The 25,183-nt window shown below is 38.9% G+C and overlaps 1 protein-coding gene across 15 annotated transcripts in view; it reads left to right on the top strand.

Moving 5' to 3' along the window:
• The window catches only part of MEIS2 (Meis homeobox 2), a 243,008-nt gene that overhangs the window by 11,782 nt on the left and 206,043 nt on the right, over positions 1-25,183 (top strand). For all 15 annotated transcript variants that reach the window (XM_053381659.1, XM_053381686.1, XM_053381691.1 and 12 more), the window contains exon 7: positions 7,133-7,247. In XM_053381659.1, the coding sequence (XP_053237634.1) occupies positions 7,133-7,247 (115 nt within the window). The remainder of the gene's footprint in view (positions 1-7,132; positions 7,248-25,183) is intronic.

The raw sequence follows: 25,183 nt of genomic DNA, 5'->3' as shown, positions 1-25,183 counted from the left end.
TGTACCCGCAGGTGGTCTATAGATTAGATTAAAAGTTTAGTTGAAATATAAAATGCACAAGAGATTTATATACCTTTTAGGTACATCCTTTTAGGATAGATATGTTAAAAAAGGCAGTTTAAGGCAGGTAATGTTTTTAAAAAGCTTATGAAAACTGTCACCACTGGGAGAAATATACAGTAAGAGATTTACGTAGAATGCTTCAGAATTAATAAAAAATATTTAAAAACACATTGGATTGGGGTGAGGGTGCGGATGTAAAAACAATTACCCCTTTTCACTAAAAGCCATATTTGTTGTATTATTTGTGCAATTCTGTGCACAGCATTGATCATTTTTATTTATCCATGGAATATAATTTTAGGAACACAGACATTTTCAAACTGTGGTTTTTTTCATTAGTTTGTTTTATATTAGATAAAAGCAAACTTCAGTGCTACAGAATAGAAGTAAATCTCACTGAGTACAGTGGGGCTTACTCCTATGTAAGTGTGCATAGAATTGCAACGTGTGTGTGATACGTGTGTGCCTGTATGCATATATGTACACATACCTATTTTATATACTATTACATATACTATTTTACAGATTTAGCCAGTGTAGAGCTTCATGCTCCATACTGAAACTTCTTTATGTGTGTTGCCAATCACCCCAGCCAGCTCTCAAATTTCTTACATTTAGATACTTTGCTGTACCCTGGGAATAGGTTATGTTTCCACCTTGTACAGTATATTGTGTCTTGTAATATGTTAGCGTATAGGACCAAATCATGAGGGCCACAGTAACTGGTGTAGCTTATCTGATTGCCATGGTACTACTTGGGTGACTTAAGATCTCATCTTCTTTATGGCTATGCCACAGATGTGATGAAATGACTTGAAGTGAAATGAGATGGATTTGGTCTATAGCCACTGTGCCATGCCAGATTTTCCATATGTGAAACGGATTTATAAGAACTACCTTCAATCCTGTGCACAAAATATATTATACATCTTCTTAATGGGAATCCAGAGGTGGAAGTTCCTTTCCCTGTATTATGAAATGGAATGTTTTATTTATTTGCTGTGTATAGGGAGTGCCTGTTTCTGGATTCTGTATATATTTGAAACACTCATCAAAATCAGTGGATTATATCTTCTTCATTTTATTCACCTGTGTGTGTCACTGAAGTGCACAGATTTGTTATTGCACATATTATGGTGAAATAGAAGCAACTTCATCATGGTAAATTGAGTTGTACCACTATAAAAGCAGTATGAGATCAGAATCAGTCCCAGAGGGGGCCCTTGCATAATTAAGGTGATTTTGCCCAGTTTGGGATGCATAAGGAATGTACAGTTAACCCATCTGTATCTGTGTAAGCTGACATTTACACAGAAGTTTGAGGCTTGTTAAATCAGTGTGCTTGGCACTGCACAAGAGGAGTGACCCATATATAGGCATATAAACAGGGTTTGGAAAGTAATTCTTTTTCTTTTTTTTAAAAAAAGGAAGAAGCCAGATCTAGTAGTAGTTAAAATGCTTAATATGTCCACTGGATTTGTAACAACGGCAAAATAGTAACGCAACAGATTTGCCTCAAATTCCTAGAGACTTTTGTGCTTTCCATGCTCTTCTCTAGATTTAGCAAAATTCAATGATAGTGCTAAATCAATTTTTTTTAACTTTCAAGGGAAAAAACACTGGCAAAATTGTGTTTCTGTAGAAGGCTGTGTGCATAAATGAGAAACGTTGGATAGCTGCAGAGTGATCTCCTGTGGCCCTGCTAGTACAAGCCTTCCCCATATTGTCTCCTGCTTTTATATTAATTACAACTTGCATTATCAGCTGTGAGTCTGTAGCCCAGCAAATAGAAAATACTGCCCCTGGAGACCTAGCTTCTTGTATCTATTTTCCATCTCCTATTGTGCGCCACTCAGTATTCACTGCTTTTCTCCTGGTAACACTGCTCTTTAACGCAATTAGGTAAGAGCAAGAGGAGCGCCATCTTTGACTCCCAATTATTAAAACTACTGGGAATAGATACATGTACACTCTGCCTTCAATGGTACATGGTGCTTTAGTTGACGGTCAGATACACACAAACTGTAAAATATATGAAGATACTCTACGTGTTAATAATGTTTGTGATGTTAAGGAATCAGCTGTTGTTGTCTGCGTGTAATTCATGCATTTATTTATTTTCCTAGCCAGCACCATTTATAGCATGAGTGCTCATTTAATAGCAAATATATAATAACATCAAACTTTTTTTTAAAAAAACCCAAATACTACCATATGTGCCTGTAATAAACTTTAGCTTTAGGCAACAGCCACAATAAAAAGTATGCCAGTATTTCAAGAATATACTTAGAGCTGAAGTCATATTTTTTGTGGGTTGAAGTCAATGAAAGTTAACTTTTCCCCCCAGTGGATTTGCATATAATGAAATGGTCTTCCAAATGGGTCAGCATGAATTTACATTGAGGGCTTGCCAAGCTTGTGATATCTCTGATTGGTAGCCTTTGCTCTCTTCCAGCCCAAATTAGTCCACGGGGAGGTGATGCGTGCATGTTGATACCATGATGGATTTTCATTTTGGGTATAACTTTCTGTGGTGAATGAAAAACTAGTTTCAATCATAGAATCATAGAATTGTGGAGTTGGAAGGGACTCTAAGGATCATCTAGTCCAGGCACCCCCAAACTCGGCCCTCCATCTCTTTTTGGGACTACAACTCCCATCATCCCTAGCTAACAGGACCAGTGGTCAGGGATGATGGGAACTGTAGTCCCAAAATAGCTGGAGGGCTGAGTTTTGGGGTGCTTGATCGAGTCCAACCCCTTGCAATGCAGGAATCTTAACTAAAACATCCATAATAGATGGCCACCCAAGCTCTGCTTAAAAACTTCCAATGACGGGGCATCCACCACCTTCTGAGGGAGTCTGTTCCACTGTCAAATGTAACTGGAAGACACCACAGGCTAACTGAAAAATGTAGCTGCATTGGTCTCAAATATGAGAATAAGCTCTAAGGCGACGTATTTTGAGTAATTTCCCAAAAGTGGGTTCAACCCAAACATTCAGTGTCATGAAGGAGGCACGAGGCTTTACTTTAATGCTCTAATTTACCAAGAAAGTTTAGGGGACTAGCCTAGTCCCCCTAGTCTACTGACGATACGCCACTGGTTGAAAGTCAACTGAAAAAGTAAACAAAAAATTACAACATGCAAAAAATGTCAGCAAAGATTTGGTTCTTATCGTCAGGGCAGTATTTCCCAGTTTTTGGGCACCTAATGAATATCACTATGTTTGTTTTGGTGCAAACTTAGATTTCAGGGCTGATCTGAGCTCATGACAGAGCACAAGATAGGAGGTAGTCTTTTAAGTACATGGGGGCTAATTTTCACAATAAAGTTGGAAATATATTTTGTTTCTACAAAACCCCTGTAACATAAATATAATTTTTTCTCCAAAAACTAAAGAAGACATAAATGACAACTTATTTAGCTGCGCTTTATCTAGTTACAGATATGTCTGTGGATATACCATAACTACAAGGTAAATCACACCAACTGGAAACTCCCATTGACTTGAATGACCTGTGAATTAGATTCTAATATATGTAATCAATTAAGCTGATTATATTAATCATGAGTTGTACTCTTAAATTTTTCATTTGGTTGTCGTTTTGGTTACCGTTCTCATGAATGACTATACGATGGGCATTGAGCCAGAGATATAAAATTGTACACAATGGGGGGAAAGTAGCTGAAATACAGATTGAGACATTTTATCCTATAAAATAAATACAACATGGTGCCATTTACTCAACATTTATATGTGTGGGTGGCAGCATTTAGAGTTTCAGAAAGTAGTTGCTCTCCCTTCTTATTCCTCTGCCAATTTTGATTGCATCTTAGGGAATATATTTGGCTATTATTTTTATCTTCTGAGAAAATGGTGCCAGATTATAATCCTCAAGAATACTGTAATACAAGCAATACATCTTATTTAAGCAGTTGTAAAGCATCTTAGAGCTGACAACTGAGATGAAGTGTAGCACAGGTTGGTAAAGAGACCAAATGTTTTCAGCTTCAGGAAGTCTCACTAAAAGTGATCCATTCCAAACCATTCATGATTTAGAAATACAGAGACTGGTCAAGCTTTTAAAGTTCTGTATGACAGGTTTTGGTTGACATTTGCCTTAAAATGTAGCTGAGATGCTACTAGTTAACCCCTGAAATTTTAATCTGTGAACTAAAGGGTCTTAACAGCAGCCAGTTTAAAAGAGCCTGCAGTGCATAGAATTAACATAACTAGCTATACACTCTGAAAAGTTTAGCCTAGGTGAACATGTTTCAATTATTAGATTTTATAGAAGTAGGTTCCAACATGATGTTGGAGGACAAAGCTCATGCCATGCTATTGTTTCTTTCCCTTTTCATGTATTTCTTCTAGCTCTTTATCTGATTACCATCCGGCAAACAGCTGACGCTAAGAGGCTGCAGAGGGCTGAAGTGCTCCTGTCTGCTGTTTGCCTTCAGCTTGAAGCTATTTGAGTGGTTTCCTAACTCAGAGATAAAAAGAGAAGCTCATAGGCACAATCCTTTTAATCGAGACTGCGCAGAAACTTGCATGATCATGGCATTTTGTTTCCATATTCATTTCTCTGAACTCTCATCCTCCGTGCTGACTTGAAATATATAGTTTTTAAGAATCTTTCAACTTTTCCTTTTGTTTTCTATCAGCTCAATCTTCCAGCATGATGGTATTATTTTCTGTATATTCTTGGGAGGAAAATAATTAATCTCCTGTAGTTTTAGCTGCAGTACTTATCTTAGTACCTAATATACTGTTATTGCTTTATTGAGATTTTCTGCCCTGCTGAAATTGCTTCACCACAGAAGGAGGGGGGGCATGTGGGCTGCTTTGACTGTTATTTGTGTTTCACATGTTGTATTCTCAGTCCAATCTAATTTGATTTTGTAGATAGTCCAACTAAGCAAGTGAGAGGTTTGTGTGATTATTATGGGTAGCCTGCTAATGTTTTTAATGTTTAATGCTGTATTGTGTTTTTGATATTCAGTTGGGAGCCGCCCAGAGTGGCTGGGGAAACCCAGCCAGATGGGTGAGGTATAAATAATAATTATTATTTATTATTGTTATTATTACCCTTTATTCATTTTCTGTTGCTCAGCCATTGCTCGGTGGAAGACAGTAGGATTTTTTTGCATTTGATTGCTATGAATTTGTGGATAATGCCTATTCACTTTAGCTTGGGTTTCATTGTAAAATGTTATTGTGCAGACTTACGGTACTAAATATTGTTGCAAGGCAAGTGGTACTCAAAATATGTTTGTTGATGATAACTTGAGATGCTGCCTACACACAACCCAAGGCCGGCTCTGAAATTTGTCCCTGCCAGTAAAGCATTTTGAGGTCCATTAAAGGGAAGAAACTGGTTATTTACGTAATATATTGGGCAGATTGTCCACCTATATTTTTACATTGTGGGGCTAGGTATTTGTTCACTATATTTTTATTGTGGGGGATATGCCATCTCAGGCACCAAAACACTGACAATCTGGCCATTCTCTATACTTACTTGATTTTAATGGATTTACCATTGATAGACACTGGTTGGTGTAATGAGGCTTCATAGTGTGTGTGTGTGTGTTTAGGGTATCTGTCTATATCTATCATTCATCTATCTATCTATCTATCTATCTATCTATCTATCTATCTATCATCTACAAATTGTCATCATGTGTTAATTTTGTTGGAACAGCTCGGTGTTTGTGCTATTTTCCTGAGTAGAAATTATTTTACAGAAATGTTTCTTGTTAGGATGTGTTTAATTTAAGTTGTCATATATAGGTGACAAGTAATGCAGGTCCAGCCCCAAGTCTGATCTATTGCATGTGTTCTTACTCTCCTTTTCTGTGAGAGGAAATTCCATCTCTTGCCTGCCTTCATGTGGTGCTGATAAAGCTTTTCCTGTACAATAGAATTCCTGTTTTCCTTTAAGCAACAGCAGGGTATTGGGAATGATCAGGAAAGGGGAGGAGGACCAGGAGGAGAATACACTTAGCAAAGTAGCTCTTAGCTGTAACTTTCAGTTTTCTTCACTTACCCTTTTTAAAACAGCAGCTCTTCTCTCCAGGAAAACCAATACTCAGTACATTTAAAAGGACAAGGAGTTATGACTAAACAACTAAGGCAGAAGGTTCACTTAGTCAAGTTTTGCCAAATCTCCTATAATATTAAATCACACATTCTCTTTTATTTTATTTCATGAAAAAAGAATACTATTAGAAAGACAGATACATCTAATTGCCTAGAGGTTATTCGGGACAGTCTTAGACATCTAGAAAGCATTTTAATATACAATCTCTTTTAAAAACCTAAAATTATCTCACACTTCCTACATGTTGTGGTTGTGGTTGTTGGCATCTGTCTCAAGAGGTAATGGAGTGTGCCTCTGGGGGTGAAGTAAAACCACTGTGTTAGCAGCACCAAAGTGACCTCCCTGGGGTGCAAGCCTGGGCAGTGTGTATGGAGGTCGTGTGCTGCCCAGACAAGGCCCCCCTCTTGGCCTCACTGATGTGGTCTAAAGGAAAGCAGGGCTTGGCTGCAGAAGTTCCCAAAAGGAGGCATATGTGTAGTCATACCTATAATCATTCCCATTCGAATACTAGAACCAAGATTGCAATCCTATACCTGGGAGTAAATCTCAATAAGGTCTAGTTCTGAATAGACATCTGTAGGATTGCATTGCACATAAATTAAAATCAAGGGATTAAGGTGCCACTGAAAGTTTATCGAAGTATTTTTCTGAAGCATTTTTACGAATTAAAAATAGACTGCTACTGAGTATGTATTTAAAAAAATCAAACTTTGAGCCTATTTTAAAGGGGAAATTAAGCTATTATTCGAAGCACACTTTGCAGCAAAATTCATTTAAACCAATGTGCTTGAACATGCATTGAATTGGTACATTAGTATGTCCTCTGCATCTAAACAGTAACTGCATTTTGGGAGTGTTTACAAGTGCTAATGTGCCCACTTTTTTCTGCCTCCCTCTCTCCTTCCCCTTCCTCAATTTGCTATTGGAATGATAACTGTGGAAAAAACAACATTTTGACATCAGAATCCTTCCTCTTGGAGAGACCACGATGATGCAACCTCAACGCACTCAGCAGGCACACCAGGGCCTTCCAGTGGGGGCCATGCTTCCCAGAGTGGAGACAACAGCAGTGAGCAAGGTAAAAGGTCAAGCTTTTTTTCCCTGTGCAAAGTAGGCATGACTAAAATAACTTCAGTGTCTTTTATTATATCAGTGCATCTGCCTTAGTGTAAACACAAGAGTGGCAGGCTTGCAGTGTAATCAGCTGTAACTTAGGGAGACATTTATTTCCTTTTTGCAACCTACTTAGCTGTATTTTATTATTATTTCAAAGCTAAATATCTAATCTTCAAACAAGCTTTGCAATAACAATTGATTAGTTCTGCCAATTCCTTTACAAATTTGGTTATCTGCAGTTTATTTTTGTGTGGTGTAAGTAAATATCATGGCAGACATGCACCCCAGCTGTGATGGAGCAATTCGTACTGGTCTCTAAACAGAAAATTTAATTTGTACTGTCAGCTAAAAGGAGGCTTCAATAGCTAGTAGAAATCCATTTAAGCCACAAAAGAAACAAACATAAATTCTTAACTTGCTAAAAAGCAAAATCACATGTAATCATTGCCGGGCTCCAATCCGTATCACAATTTCTTCCAGAGTAGTCACATTAAAGTTAATAGTTAAACTTCTGCAGTGAGTGGCTTGTGGATTGCCATCTATCGCACTGCATTAAAATAATCTGATTGAAATAAATGGAAAGGGGTTTGGTTTCAGCATTAAATTCAGACAAAAAAGTAGTTGTGTCCACTTGTACACTATATTTACAACCTAGAATTAAAGATGTTAGCTTGAAGCAAATTTTACTAAAATCAATTGTATGCTACTCCCTGATCAGTAGAATTTAATTTCAAGGAAGCACAATTAAGATAGGGCTGTTAATCCCATTGAATCCAGTGCCACTCATTCTGCATAACTGGGTATTCCCCCCCAAAAAAAGTTCATTAAACTTCAGACTGAGACCCGAGGAGTAACTGCTTTCGATGCAAACATTTTAAAATCGGTTTTCCACAGCCTTCCAGTTTTGATATACATTTATATTATACTACAAAACAGTTTTTATCATTACTGTCTCATTTTAAAGTGCTGTAGATTTTCTTAAATGAAGAATAATAGGGAAGACGGTTGCACCGGTCTATGAAGACCAAAACCTCAGAGGTTTGGAGATGAGGCATGGTTGTCCCTTATATGAGTACAACTGTGTTTGCATTAATCCTTTATTCAAAAGATTCAGATTTCAGATGCTTTTACTGAAGGTAATATAGGTAGTCCATGATTGGTTGTAAGGGACAAGCTCATACATATTTGTGATTGATTTATGCATATTTTTCTAATGGCAGCAAACTCCATGATCATTACATAAGATTAATAGTTCTGCTGGCTTCTTTAGGAATAAATGCTCCTTTGGTACAACTACTACATGTTCTGTGCTTACTTACCTCTCTGTTGAAGAGCTGGGGCACAATTGTGGGAAAGTTCACAGAGATTAACTACACATAGGGTGGGAGTTCCATGGATGGAACGCGTAACATCTTTTTTGGTACAAAGAGCACTGCAGGAAGTAGCATGACCCTGTGTCCTACTTCAAGGGCTGTCCAGTCTAATATAAAGAACCACAGGAAGGGAAATGTTAGCACCTGGACAACAGACTGAGCAGGCACAAAGCTGACCTGGTCAGTCTTCCCCACCATAATTAGATGCATGTATTTCTATTAAATTGTAGCAGTTATTTCTAAGTTTGCATGTGAACATATATATTAGCATATATATCTAAATTTTATTCAAAGCTGCATCCTCTTTTTTTGATTCTGCGTTTCCTCTTTTTTGCCAATGCATAAATGAGTTAGAATCTTAATGCATATAGGTGAAGTAATCTGGAGTGCATTGGGTTGATGAAGACTTTTGTATAAACAGGTTCCTATCTTCCTGAAACTCCCAACTTTTGTGCAGTTTCTCCCTAAGCATGGTTGAAAATAGATTCTTAGAGCTGTTACACACATTTTAGATGGTGTCCAGTGCACTTGTTTTGTTACTGTAAGTCCTTGTGCTTGCACAACAGAACTTTCCCCTACTTTCCTACTCCTTTTCGCACATGTACCCCACACCTTTCCCAAATCCAGACGGTTGGAAGAAACACCAGAACAGATTTGGGGAGCATGGGGTACACGAGGAGAGGAGAGGGAGGTGGCATTCTGTTGCATAGCCATAATATTTCTTTATTTTTTAAGCTATATGGGTAAGATTTTTGATTTTTAAGAATGTGTGCGTAAAAATATAATATGTGAATATGACAAAGACATGTTAGCACACTTATTTGTTGTTAAAGTGTACTTATAAGAGAGCTGAGTCTGGTACAGCTGACTTCTGAGTGTTTATTCAGTGGCAGAACATAAGCTTGCTGCTATATAATTGCTGTGTAGGCACCCTGGCATGAATTATCATCCCACTGTTTTCATGAAGACTTAAAAGTTCAGTTTTTGTGTCATAGACTTGTACCCTGTGGTGTAGTAGTAGTAGTAGTAGTAGTAGTAGTAGTAGTAGTAGTAATGTTATTATTTGTATGCCGCCCATCAGGCTGGGTTGCCCCAACCACTCAGGGCAGCTCCCAACAGAATATTAAAAACATTATAAAACATCAAACATTAAAAACTTCCCCAAATGGGGCTTCCTTCAGATGTCTTCTAAAAGTCCAATACTGTAGTTGTTTATTTCCTTGACATCTGATGAGAGGGCATTCCACAGGGCGGGTACGACTATCGAGAAGGCCCCTCTGCTTGTTTCCCTGTAACCTCACTTCTTGCAGTGAGGGAACCACCAGAAGGACCTCGGAGCTGGACCTTAGTGTCCGGGCTGAATGATGGAGGTAGAGACACTCCTTCAGGTATACAGGGCCAAAGCTTTAAAGGTCGGAACCATCACTTTGAATTGTGCTCAGAAACGTACTGGGAGCCAATGTAGATCCTTTAACACAGCCTTTCTCAACCTTGGGTCCCCATATGTTTTTGGCCTACAACTCCCATCATCCCTGACCACTGGTCCTGTGAGCTAGGGATCATGGGAGTTGTAGGCCAAAAACATCTGGGGGACCAAGGTTGAGAACCACTGCTTTAACACCAGTGTTATATGATGTAGTGTGGGATTCCTGGGCAGAGCCCTTTTTGACCCCTTAGGGGACCAAGGAGCTGTTTTACTTTATCGGGGGGGGGGGGGAGCTACCGCTCCCTGCTGCCCCTTGGCTATGCCCATGCCTCTACCTAAATACTAGTACTGAGTCCCCATACATCTTCTTTCAGGAAATAAGGGAAGCTGGTGGGCTGGAACACTGCATATTATTTTGGCATTCTTCTCATTCATCCATTGTGCTACACTCTGAACCCAGGTCCCATATTTTATTTCACAACAAGGGGTTGCTGGTAGGGAAAGTGGGATATAAACACAATGAACTGGTCCAAATAACTTTGTGTTCCAGTTTGCATGGATAGAGGGGCTTCTGAGCCCTCTCCTTCCAACAGTAGGCTCCTACATAGCTCCAAAATCTGTGCCAGAAACTCAGTTCAGCCTTACAAAAAACCTTCCTGCCATGGAGTGGGAAATAAAAAGCTTATGGGCTGTGGGCAATTGCTTAAATTAATCACAAAGGGCTCTTCTGATCCCAGTTCATGTATGATATTCATTTCTAGTTGCTTCATTATTATTTCATACTTTCATGGAGTTTGTGATGTAGCTAGATTAAGTGCCTGAACAAGTTCCTGTCCTGGTTACTGAAAGTCTTCTCAGACCTGCAACCAGAAAAGTAAAAAATGTAACCTTCCTTTTTAATAATTAGATGGTGGTGAACAAAACGAATAACATAAAGTCGTATTCTGAAACAATAAAAATAGCCAATTCTGTGATCATTAATAACTAAAACTGTCTTTCACAAATGCATGCCTTGTGCAAGGGTTACAAAGTCAACATGATTTTAATTCTGGTGTAGTGTACACCAATCCTATGGATCCTATGGATCCCTTCAATTCTTAGTCATGAATATATATCCTTCCACAGAAAGGCATATACATTAATTCTATGATGTGTTATGGTATATAGGGACCTAGAAACTGTAAAGATAGGAAATATATACTGCTCAGAAGTAGATTGGAGGATTTGATGTCGGCTCTTTAAAGTAATAATAATAATAAGTAATAATAATAATTTTATTATTTATACCCCGTGCATCTGGTTGGATTTCCCTAACGACTCTGGACAGCTGTCACAGGCCTCAGAGGTTAGACTCATAGACAGCTCAACAACATTTACATTATGTTCACAAACCGATTCTTTAGCCAATCCGTGTGCTCTTACTTGACCAGTAAATCGCCTTCACTGCTGCTTCATTTAGTAGACCAATATTTTCTATATGTCTGACACACATTGTTCTGAAAAGCTGGTTTCCCAAGTGTGTATTCACATTCTGGTGAACAGTTAGCACCCCATAAGTTGGCACTTACACTGTGCTTGTGCAGGAGTCTATGCAAAAGCCTTGCTGGTCACAATCTCCTTCCCTTCTCAGGAAATGCCAGCAAGGGAATGAAAACTCTGAAAGAACCCTTCTGTTGTGTTTGCCTTTATCATTTCCTTTGGAGGGGGCAATATCTGAAAAACCCGCAGGAAATAGTCCCCTAAGCAACTGAAGTGAACCTTTTGAGACAATATGGGAGCCTGGGGAAGTTGATACTGTACTTCTAGGCTATCCTTTCAAATCCTCCCTTCCATCCCTGAGCCCTTGTCAGCCCAATTTTAGGCTGTGTTGTGAAGGGAGATGTATTGAAGTTGTTTCTGTCTAGGATTGTGATTTCCTTGAACACAATCTTATAGGCATGCAAGAACTACTTGCCCTTACTGTTTCCCTGCTCATCTGTTTAACATGGAAATTAAAGAACGGGGTTTCTTCATTCTTAGCTCTGTGTATATTTTGTGTTTTTCCAGCAGCAGTGTACTCCTCTCATGCTACCATCTGCTTCCCTAACCTTGTTCCATAGTAGCAAGTTTTCCATAGCTGCTGGTCCCTTAAGGATGCCACTACGCCAGTAAAAATTTCCCTGAGATGGAGGCATATGTAAAATTCCATTAGCATCCCACTGATGAACATGTGTAAGTAGTCCACATCTTTGTCTCTCAGTCTCTTTCTCTCATCCCAGCATTACTTTTTCCCACTTCAGATGACACATATGATTTGCACACTAGTTTTGAAGAGGCTTGCCAGCATGTGTAAAAAGAATTCTGACTGCTGTTGCAGTGCAAAGATGTGAATTTTCAGGTAGTGTTTTCCAGCTTCAGTGTGTGTGTGTCTTAAAGCTGCAAACACGGAAGAAGAATATCTGAATATTTTCTTCCTCCCTTACAAACCCACACACCCACAACCCTGGATGCTCTCACTTCATCTCTTTCACTGTAGGCTCTAGGTTATTTTCTTTCTTTCACTTCTTCATCTCAATCCTTATATACGAGCAGAGCTTTTTTTCAGCCAGAACTCACCGGCACTTCTCAGGTGGGCGCCATTGCCATTATAAGAAAACAAGCGGGACGTTCATGGTGAGTTCTGTCACCTCCTTTTCTGGAAAAATGTCACTGTATACGAGCTTAGCAAGATAAAAAACAAACAAAGCCATTGTTGTATTCCCATTATAACAACTTAATGGAATGTGAGGAAGAGAAGTCAGTAACATTTATGTTACTTCCTCCGTGGGTCAGCTAATGGAAGATAAAAGTGGGGGAAATTTGAAAGGGTTAGTCCTCCTAAATTTCTTCTTCAGCAATGTTGTGGGCAATCTTGGCCTTAGATCGTCTTGTAACAAAGGCGGCTGCCTAAATTATTGTTCTTTCTAGAACATTCTAAGAAGAAGAAGGAGGAGATTTTGCAGCCGGGAGAAGGGCTAGCACCATGATAGCATTAAAAAGGACTGATGAAGTAAAAAAAGAAAAGAAAAAAGTTATGAGTGAGTTGCAACTCTGGCATTGAAAGAGTTAAACCCTTTGGGCAGTGTTCAGTGAAAGATAATCCTAATTATATTAGCTGGGCTCAGTGTTGTTTTTAGCATGTCATCTTGGTTGTACAAGAGAAAACCAAACTGTACTGTATCTTGTACTAGTCTTGATTATTAGACTGCTCCAAAGCAATTGCTACCTTAATTGTGGCTGAGATTCACTGAAGCAAATTGTGTCAGAAAATATTCAGTCAAAGAGGAAAAAGTAGATATTCTTGGTATTCTTTTGCTGTTGTTTGTATGAATGTACGTATGTATTTAAAGCCAGGAAGGGTTAACTAACTCTATTAATAGAAACGAAACACTAAAACATTTTACAAAGAAAGAGAAAAAAGGGAAAGAAGCCGATTTAATGGTGTAATGAGGCCATCTTCCAGAGACTTGTTTTGTGTAAGGCTTGCTTTGACCTTTCACTTTGCTCAGGAGCCCAACGCTTCATTTTTCACATTCTTGCAATTACGTTAACGCTTCAAGCATTTCTGACTCCAAGTCAGCTAGCAACACTAGGCATAACTCAACACTGTGAGTTTTTCCTCTTCTCTGTAGATTCATTAACAGGTCACAGGGGTCCCAACTGAAATTTAAAACTGACTGGTTCTGTTGGGTTAGCTGAGTTATGGCAAGAGAGATAGCAGAAAAGGGTCCGAGAGGTGGGGAGGAGAGAAAGAAGACTCTGGGGTTTTGCCAGAAAGTATATATGTAAAACCCTAATCAGCACGTTAGAAGTATGTGCAGTTTTATCATCCAGTCATTTGTCTGGAAGAAAGGATCTGTGTGTCTTCTGGAGTGCTACATTTTCCTTCTTCTATATAAAATAAAGTAAAAAACCACTGACAAATCACTGCTTTAAACTGCTAACAGCTTGTGATGTTCTGTACAATAGTAACAGATATACTTTTCATTGACTTTTCAATCTTTTATTATCTCTTTATAGGGTATTTCAGATAGTGAATTTGATATTATGCTTTTCATGTATAATCCTACAAACATTTTAACATTTTAAACCATGTGGCCTACACAAAACCACCAAGGAATACTTGTCTTATACTTAATGAGGCATGGGTTTTATGAATGGCCTATCATGCTAGTTTTATACCCAGAAGGCCTGATCCCAAGAGATATTTGGCTCTTAAAAGGCTTAACAAACTCTCTCTTTAACATCCATCTAAATGTAGCTAGTTATTCTCCTTGGGTTCTGCAACAGAAGGCATTGACCTTAAAGCAATGCACACAGAGCTTGTACATACTGGCAAAGCAGGGAATTCACCTGATTCTGCAATGGAAAGTCACATGCAAAAGTTGGTTTAAGTATGTACAGCCAGTATGGACATCTGGGCATGGATTACTGTGCCATCTGAGTGCAACTGAAATTGCTAGATTACTTTTGATGCATAGAGGAAACCCTAACACACATTTACTCTCCAGTAGTTGCCTGCAACTATAAATAGGCAAGAGCCAATTTTTCTATAGGCTAGGATTATAAATGAACAGAGGAGGAAAAAAGGAGAAACAACAACTACTTTGATTCGTGTGGCTAATCAGTTACCATGAGGACTGGCAACAGAGACACTTCACCCATTATATGCATTTGAATCGCTTATGTACCTTGGATGTATCAAAAGCTGCAGTTCTGTTTTGCAATGTACATCTGTGTGCACAATGGAACTTCCTCTCCCTCTCTTGCCCCTTGCAACCCCCTAAAGGTAAAGGTAAAGGGACCCCTGACCATTAGGTCCAGTTGTGGCCGACTCTGGGGTTGCGGCACTCATCTCGCTTTATTGGCTTTATTGGCCGAAGGAGCCGGCGTACAGCTTCCGGGTCATGTGGCCAGCATGACTAAGCCGCTTCTGGTGAACCAGTGCAGCGCACGGAAACGCCATTTACCTTCCCGCCGGAGCGGTACCTATTTATCTACTTGCACTTTGACATGTTTTCGAACTGCTAGGTTGGAGGGAGCAGAGACCGAGCAACGGGAGCTCACCCCGTCGCGGGGATTCGAACCACCGATGTTCTGATCGGCAAGTCCTAGGCTCTGTGGTTTAACCCACAGCGCCACCCGTGTCCCTTGCAACCCCCTACACACCCTCAAAATCTGGAACAAATTTTGGGGGTGCACACAGGGAGGAGAGGAGGGGGGAATTCTGTTGCACAAGCATAAAATTATTTACACAGCGCTGGATACAATGCTAGGAACCTTGGAGAATTATGAGATTCACTCTCATGATTTTCCTTATCCATTGAAATGTCCCTGACACCTGTCCCATTGTTTTAGGCTTAGGAGCATGAACTTAATAAACCTTAAAGCAGAAGAAAACTTGATCTGAAATTTAAAGCAGCTAAATTCCGATCACCCTGAATAAGGCTACTTGTGTTATTAAGGAGAGGTTAGTGTGTGAAAGGGTTATAACCACACATTTGTATCAGTGAATATCTAAAACTGCCTTTGAAATACTTTTTTTGATAGTCTGATGTAGTTTTCTGTGTGAAAAATTCATTAATTGTTCCAGGGCAAAGTCAGCAGAGATATTCACTGAAATCACACATGCTTATCCTATGCTACATATTTGAGCTAATTCATACTGAAAAAAGTTGAGTTGTGTTATTAATTAATTTTTAAAATGGAATTGGCATTAAATTTTTTAATAGAAATTTTCTTTTCTTGATTATGCAAGCAGCATTAACACAGTGGGCATAAAATGAGAATTGTTCAAATCTGGTGCAGGAGTAAATACTGATACCGGGGCGGGGAGGGGGGAACAACAGCCACCTTAAAATTTTAGGGATTTTTTATATTCACTTTTTAAAAGATCGGATACTTAACATTGTTATGCAAATTGGGCACATGTGTAGCTCTAACATATATGTTCAAGTTTTACTTTCCCATTCAAAACAGCTAGAGTTTTCTTGATGGAAAATGGAAATTTTGTTGAATGAAAGTAGAGGCCAAAAAGTCGATGCATTTTTATTTAACATATCTACCGCTCCATTTTAGCGAAACCTCAAAGCAGTTTACTGAGTCAAAATGAGTTAAGAAGAAATGTTTGGTGGTAGCTCCATGAATTCCAATTATATTTTCCCATTAACAATATGCAATATGATTTCAAAGAGTTCAAAGTTTTCATTCTACTTAAATCGTCAGCATGGTCAGGTGTGATCGTGCTGATCACTTGTTGGCCATGCTCTGTGTGTGTGTGTGTGTGTGTGTGAGAGAGAGAGAGAGAGAGAGAGAGAGAGAGAGAGAGAGAGACAGGGAATCAGGTTTGGATACAGTTCTTTTCCCTCACAGAACAGATGATAGTCCTCTCAAAGCTGATACTGCTGCCACCATATTAGTGGATGCATGTATGGAGCTCATCCAGCAACTGGCACTGGGTGCCTTGCCCTAGGGCAGGGGTCTGCAACCCGCGGCTCCGGAGCCTCATGTGGCTCTTTTACACCTTTGCCGCGGCTCCGGGGCGGATACTAGTGAGGGGAGGAGGCGCATTGTGCGCCCCGACACTCCCCACTGTGGCGGGCGCTGTACTGGCTGTGACGTCGCATGGGGGCGGTGCGTGCGTTAGTCACGCACCGTCCCGACGTCACCTGCCCGCCTGCCCGCCCGCTACATTGTAAGGGGCATGTACGCTGGTCACTGCATTGAAAGGGGGCATGTACGCTGGTCACTGTTTTGAAGGGGAGTGAAGAACACACACACACAAAAAGGTAACTTGTTAATTTAACGTTTATTTCTATGAGGAGGAGTAATTCTGAGGGGTCAAACAAAGAAATAATAAAAAAAAGTGACAAAAAGTTATTTTTATAATGACGAGTTTTGCGGCTCCCAGTTTTTTTTCCTTTGGAAACGGGTCCAAGTGGCTCTTTTTGTCTTAAAGGTTGCAGACCCCTGCCCTAGGTGCTTCATCAACACAGAAGCCTTTTGTAGGCGCACACCTCAGCCAGCAAGGAGATCCACTTCAGAAAACCCCCTTCTGCACGCAGAACACTTTTGCTACACCAGGCCAAATGTCTTATTTTTCAGCAGGATTAGATGCAGCAGTTAAGCAGGTTTTGTAAATTCGTTTTTCCTTTTAAAGTTTTTAGATCTTTGCTTATCAATGATGTGCATGAATAATCTCTGTTAGCATGGTGGATGGGAGCTATTTTAAGAGAAAGGCCTCCCCATGTTTTAAAGCACACACAAAAACATGCACTTCCCTCCTGTTGCTGTCATTGAGATGTTGACAAATTGAAGAATATTGATGAAACCTTTGGTTTAAGCATTACTTGCCAAGCTTGTTTTATTATTATTATTATTATTCTAGTTTTAACAATAGTGTGGGTTCAGCAGCAATGAATAAAAAAGGACAGGGATGACTTTGTTTCAATATTTTTGATGTGCCAATATTAAATAAATTGTCTTAAGCAAATGGAATATGCTGTTTTAATCATTAGTTATGCATGAGAGAAAAATTGATGTTGACATCTTTGCTGTAAAATCATTGTAATGGGGCTTCCCTTGCAATTCATTTTTGTAAAATTCATTTTGTACATTTTGCAGCAATTGAACCATCTCTGCACTGTGAATAGGCAGAATTCCCAGAAATACTGAGACAGTTGGCCCAGTAACTGCTGAGCTCACACTACACACACTGCATGCGTATTAACCATTAAACTGCCAGATCAAACTGAGCTAAAGAAGCTTAACAGTTTATTATCCACCCATCTTCCTTTGCTTTTTACCCTCCTATATTGAAAAAAATACCTGCTGGATTATTTTTTTAAAATAATATTTTTGTAACTGTATTATGTCCCTTTCTATTAACCACACCAGTCAGTGGGGCTACAATTTCATAGTAAATCTCTTTTATTTATTGTACAGTTTTCTAGTCATTATACTGGTGAAAACTGCAGATTCTCATCTTTTATTGAATTTAAAGCTTAGAGGTGAGTGAGCTCTTAAAATATTATAATACATTTTAAGACTTACATCTTACTCCATTAGTTTCTACCCACCCTTGCAAATGATGAATTCTTTAAAATAATATAACATAAAATATATTTTGAAAATCATTCCAAGTTATTATTTTATAGTGACTATGTGTTCTAAATATGTTATGTTCTAATGCAGCCTATGAAATCTCTCTATGAAATGGAATGTTTTCATAGTAGTGGGAGTTTTGCTTAAAAAAACACACACAACCCCCGCCCCTCTAAATACGATATGACAGATGCCATCTGGAATAATCTTTTGCAAGTTGCTTTTAAACTTTGTATTTTTCCTACAGCTAAGTTCATCCCGAACTGGTCGCTTACTGTTAGTATAAAGGACACAAAGAACTTTCTTTCCCCCTGGCTTCTCCACATGGCTTCTCAAAGGAAATAATTGAACAATATTAGCAAAGAGAGGGCAATTAGTAGGATCTTTGGCGTTATCACATGCATTTTTGTTTTTAAATACAAGGCCCATCTTCTGACATGTTTAATCTGCCCCATGTGTCCAAAACTATTTGACACTTTTGCACTTGTCTAATTACAGTAATATATATACCAGTTAGAATAGGAATGCCTCCATAATTCAGTATTCTGAAACTTTACATGGAGGTGTAGTAATGCTTTTCTGAATTGCTAGAGTGTGACTAATATCTTCTTATATATATTGAATTATTTGAAAAGTCTAGTGTTGGTATCTCTGGATTTTTTAAAACTTAGCCTGAGTAAAGGGATGTCTCCTGATGCCTGTTAGAGTTTAATTTAGAGTAGTAATTAAACTTGAATACTGCCTCATAAACAAAAGATAAACAATAAACCAGCCACATTCCCTGCTGTTTCATAGCTTTCTTTCCCAGATGTTTCAGCCTGATAATTTTTACACAGTGAACTACCTAGTATGTAGTGTTGTGGATAGAGGTCAAAGACTAGGTCTTTATAATGGACTATTTTTAACCTTAAACCACCCCCCCTTCAATGCAAGGGTAGTCTTCATTTGATTTTAATATTACAAAGTTAGCAAGTTTGAATACTCATTTACCATATTTACAAAGGCTATGCAGATTTTTAAAATCTTAAATTATGCTGACAGAATCATCAAACTCTTATAGTTATAGCTTTCCTCCCTAATAAAATTCATTGTTAATAAATTGTGAAATTATGTTGATCCTAGGCAACTAAATAAGTGTTGACAATGGAACCCCCCCCCCCCAAAAAAGACCCTTCTCTCAGGCTCCTTGGGCTCTGTCCACTTTTTGGACTGCTCCACTGTCAACCATGATTTTCTAATTGCCAGGTATTAGTAGTAGGACGTTCAAATGCAGAAGCCATGTTATTTTCACTGGGTGGGGTAATTACTGAAAGCTGAGAATAGCTGCACTAAAGACAGAGGGATACTTTCATGATCCCATTAGCATAAGAGTGGGTAAATTATTCATGCCAAGTGAGGATTCTATGGGGAAAAGTATAGTTAATGCACATAGTTTTTAAATGTATCCCTTTCTGCTCCGAGACTAAATTCTTGTTGGATTCAGTTCTCAGACATTTACGGGAAAGCTCTAGTGGCATGTTAGACGCAGTTCATCTCTCTCTGTTTGCAGCGCTCTCAATAGAGACCATCTGGCAAAGATCCAAAAGGTGATTAAACAAAATGATCAGCTCTTGTTGCTGTGTTACATGTCCAATACTCTGGATTAAAAAACATGACCCACGACAGTCAGCTCACGTCATTCTTTTTCTTTTCTTTTCTTTTCTTTTCTTTCCTATCTCCCTTCTCTCTCTCTCTCTCTGCCCCCCCCCCTTTCTGAATAAGAATTCAGATGGTCCACAAACGCCTATGCCATCTTTGGGTCCTTATGGCCTATAATCATGAACAGGATGTTCAAATGTCTGTTTCTGTAGCTTGGTCCGTTCCATCAGTATAGACACAGTTCATTTTAATTGGGTCAGTCTAAAGTTCCTAACGACAGTGATAGAATTACTAATGTTCATTCTCATAACAGTAAACATTTGAAACATATGCTTTCTGACATAAGAAAAGGTGAGATTTGAAAACAGGCTGATGCAATTGGTTCCGTTTCTTGAGACTTAAGCATATCCTAGCATGACACTGTCATCTGCTTTAAAAAAACAGATCCTCACAACCAAGCAAAATAAGAAAAAAACACACTCTGTTTTAACACCACAATCAATGATGAATTTACAGTGCCATTCAAAAAACTACTCCCTTATCATAAACAAGCTGATAATCACACTGAATCTAACTCCCAATTAGCTCTTCCTTCACTCACAGAGATCAGTGCGTGTCCTCCTTAAGCCATGATTTGTTGCTGTTGAGTTAGACATACCTTATGTCATATTCAAAAATTTAAGTATTTCCACCAGATATTACCAGAAAGTCCAGTCAATCAGCAAGGTAATTTCCAAAGCACTCATTTAGATGACTGAGTTAAGGTAAAAAATGCTGTAAATCAGGACATATGTATATTATCATTAGGGGCTGCACCAAATGCCAAAGCTGCAGCATAAATTAATCAGGGAACAGACACTGTTGGAAACTAATGAAATATTGAAATGAAATAGACATCACACAAGTGGAAGATCTTAAGATCTTGTTTCAATAAAGAAATTCATAGGAACCCTCAACAGCAACTTACTCTTCTTCTCAATTTAAACACTTGGAGTGGTGTTTGACTAAGTCATGCTCAGAGTAGACCCATTGAAATAAATGGATTTAAGTTAGTCATTACTAACTTAGTCACAGATTTAACATCTATGTATAAAAAGTAAATGTGTACACATAGTTTATTGTACTGCTGAAGTAATACTGTCTGCTTTGACTTTAGCCACGAAAGCATTTATTTTCAGAAATCAATTAAGAGATTATAAGGGGGAAACAACAAGTGGATAAAGAGAATATTAGCAACATACTCTGACCTTTCAGTTTTTTCTCAGTTCATGATGGCTGTTATTTGCTCTTATCAGGTGAAAACAGTAGATGAATGACACATAGATGTGTCTAAAATTATCAGGAAGATTAATCAAGATGTCCCTAATATGATGTGGTAGATGAAAGCAACCTGTATAGCTGTGGGACCAATATAAGCCTTGGAGGTCTTGTGGCTATTATAGGGCAACTTACGTTCCATTATCATGCTGCTATTTAATTGACTATGTAATACTTGACAGCTCTGTGGAGTAGGAAAAACAGCACGGTAGTGATGCAGATTTTAATACAAGAATTTTGTTGTTCCTATCATTCTATTCAGTACCTTACTTCTATTGGATAAAATTAAACAGATCTGTTCTGCAAAAGGTAGCTGTGTTGGCCCACAAGGAAAAAAGAATCAAAATCCATATTAAGACAATATATTTTTAGGCCAACCAAAATGTCACAAAATAGTGCACAAGCTGTCACATTCTCCAGAATGAGGGGAGGGGAAGATTGACTGAATCTGTATCTGGTCTCAATCTTAAGATTCAAATCAATCTCTGTTAGGTGCTATGCAGTTATGAGGTTGCAAACACTACTAAAACCAACCTAAAATCTGCATAGCACCTAAAAGATTCAGATTCCATCTTAAGTGTGACCAGATACAGACTACATAGCACCTAATAGAGCCTCATTTGAATGTCTGTTTTTAAACAGATCCTTGAGATGATCTCACCTCTGTCTTCTAGCAGTCAGCTTTGATCCATAGTAAGGCTTGAGTGAAAACCTATTTATTAAGAGTAAGAATAGGTGGGTAAGTGGGTATACTTTTGCAAGGGGTGCTTTTAAAAAATCCATAGGTGAACATGGAGGAACGACCTGTTGGTATATCCTGTACCATGTCCTGCCCCTGATAAAGTGTGTCCCCTTCCAATTCCACCCTGGGCAAAATAGCATCCCCATTTCAGAGGGAGTTGATTTTTGAAGACCATTTGCATTTCTTTTCGTGTCTGAATTGCTTTATACATTGTTTATATTATCCACAGTGTCCAAATGCAGCTCACCCCCCTGCAAAACTTGTTAATGCTTCACAGTTTATTTCATGAATCACATTATGCTAGAGACATTTGCACAGGGCCTTCAATTTATGCTCCATACAGATGGGTTGCACCTCCTGAAAGCAGTGGCATTCCAAATTGCTGCTTTTTATCATTCCGAAAGCTGCTTTAGAAAACCAAAGTAAAGCTTTAAAGGTAAAATCCAGAGAACCCTACTAAGAACATGTTCAGAAGTGTTTTTACATGAAAATATGGGTATTGGGATTCTGGGCATTCTGAGTGATGCAGACAACCAATTATGGTTATGGTAGGTTTTCTACCATGTGGTTACTTTGTCACCAGTATAAATGGAACATAATTTTCTTTCTGCCGCATATTATTATGTGTGGTAGAAGTTGGGTTCTTTTTACATGTGGGAAAGCTTCTCCACATTTCTCATGTTGAATGGTCATCCACAGAACTAATCAGAGATTAGTGACATTGTGTGGGAATAAAACAGCTGTAGAGCTGTAGAGTTCTGTGGATGGAATTTTCTTCTAATGTCTTTCCTACTTTTCCTGATTTCACAATTTCAAGTGCTGTTTATACACTTAGAAATATTTAACTGCTTGGGGGTTATGGCCAATTAATTTCTACTCAGAGTAGACCCACTGAAATGAATGAACCTAAATTAGCCATGCCCAGTAACTTCAGCCAGACTATTCTGAGAAGGGCTAGCACTGGACGTTTTCTGAAGAGGCTTATAAATCAGGCATAGGCAAACTCGGCCCTCCAGATGTTTTGGGACTACATCATCCCTCAACTCCCATCATCCCTGACCACTGGTCCTGTTAGCTAGGGATTATGGGAGTTGTAGTCCCAAAACATCTGGAGGGCCGAGTTTGCCTATGCCTGTTATAAAGTGTTTTGGTGCATTTGAGGTTGCCCCACAAAAGGAACTGAGATATTTCTTAAAGTAACGTTTGCTTTTTCGTTTGTTGTGAAGGACTGGTTATTTATCTTATTTTATTTATTAAATTTATATTCTACCCTTCACTGCAAGATCTCAGGGTGGTACAAGATAAAAACGCAAATAAATAATTAAAACAAAAACAACGAAACAATAACCCCTCTTCCCACAGACTCCTTTAAAAGGCTGTAGAATATTAATCAGCCAAAGGCCTGGTTGAAGAGGAATGTTTTCGCTTGGCGCCTAAAGGTCTATAATGAAGGCGCCAGCTGAACCTCCCTGGGGAGAGCATTCCACAAATGGGGAGCAACTGCAGAAAAGGCCCGTTCTCATGTTTCCACCCTCCAGACCTTATGTAGAGGAGGCACACAAAGAAGGGCCTCAGATGATGGTTTATATGAGGAGAGGCGGTCCTTGAGGTACTGCGATCCTGAGCCATTTAAAGATTTCTAGGTCCAAACCAGCTCTTTGAATTGAGCGTAGAAGCGAATTGGCAGCCAGTGCAGTCAGGCTAGGATCCGTGTGATATGCTCAAACCATCTTGCCCCAGTGAGCAACCTGGATGCCAAATTCTTGATTCCCACTTAGGGTTTCTATACCAATTAATGTTATTAGGTAAAATGAATTAATGCATGGGTGTTCTCCAACTCCCCCCCCCCATTTTCATTGGATGGGCGCATTGGGTGAGGATCACAGTGAAGTGGCAGCAAATCTGATTTGCATGCAAAAGTTCCCAGGTTCAGTATGTGGGATCTACAAGTATGGATGGAAAAGATTCCTGTCTTAACTTTTGAAAGTTGCTGCCAGTCAGTGTAGACTAGGAATAGCCAACATGGTGCTCTCTAGATATTGCTGGACTACAGCTCCCATCAGGCTCAAGTAGCATGGCTAATAATCAGGGATAACGGGAGATGTAGTCCAACAACATCAGGAGATCACTAATACTGAGCTAAATGGACCACTGGTCTGTTGAGTGGCTTTGTTCAGATGTAATACTAAAACATAATTTAGAGTTATGAGAATGAGCCTAAAGCAGATCCCTCTTATCCTCGAGTGTGACCACAAGGTCAAGATTGGAAGATTTTGCTTCCATTTCTAATTAACTCCAGTTTAGTATTACATTTGAACCCTAAACTGCTGTTAATCTATTGAGGCAAACCAACTTCATAAAGTATGCTTTGACATGCACTCAGCGAACCACAGTTTGTCCAGGTTCAGGCATAATGCTAAATTGAAATTAGTTACGAATAAAAACAAAAACTGTCGATCTCATCTGTGCTTGAGTTGAAGAGGGAGGACTGCTTGAGTCTGAGGCTTGTGCATGTTGTAATAAACCATAGATTTGTGTTATGTCTAAACAACACCCACGTGTCAGCTTCCTAGGTACCTAGCAATTAATACTGCAGTGATGCATGGAGGGATAGGTGGAGTGAATGTTTCATTCCATAGTAATAAAGGAAGTCAGTAACTACGAGTGGAGCAATAGCAACCCTGAAATACTACAACATTCATCACGGCCATCTGCATTTCTAGAGATTAGCACACATTTAAGAAAAACCCACCCATCCAAGAGAGGTCGATTAGTGTGACAGTGTGAGTGAGTGGCCAAGTGTTACCTAGTCAGCATTATGGCCAAGTGGGAATTCGAACCCACAGCTTGCCATTCCAGTGCAGTAAACCACATTGAGCAACAGCTATGCACTGTTGTATTGAAAAAGTGCTCATGTGACACATGAATACGTTCAATAATTCCACTGACACAATGCTGGTTTTTTATGTGAGAGTATTTACGTCACCAAAGCCACTTTATAAAACATTGGGATAAATACCAACAGTTCAAACAAGGCTTAATTACTACTTATCTTAGTCTATCAGTTGTATTAACCTCAGTAGCTCTAAAATAGTTACTAGCATCCAATAATTGGTATTGCATCCCCAAGTGCTCTCAGTCCAGTGCATAACTCTGTTAATCGAAAGTGCTTGGATTTAAACTTACATTCAACTAAATCAATTTAATTGGGTTGTGGATTGGGATGCCCACATGAGCATTTACACAATGATTTTAAGTTTTGACTGTTTTTAAAAGCTCAC

The sequence above is a fragment of the Podarcis raffonei genome, chromosome 1 (genome assembly GCF_027172205.1).
Source record: "Podarcis raffonei isolate rPodRaf1 chromosome 1, rPodRaf1.pri, whole genome shotgun sequence".
In the NCBI taxonomy this organism is placed as follows: domain Eukaryota; kingdom Metazoa; phylum Chordata; class Lepidosauria; order Squamata; family Lacertidae; genus Podarcis; species Podarcis raffonei.
Note: the sequence above shows the minus strand (reverse complement) of the source record. Positions and strands in the feature narration are given on the sequence as shown.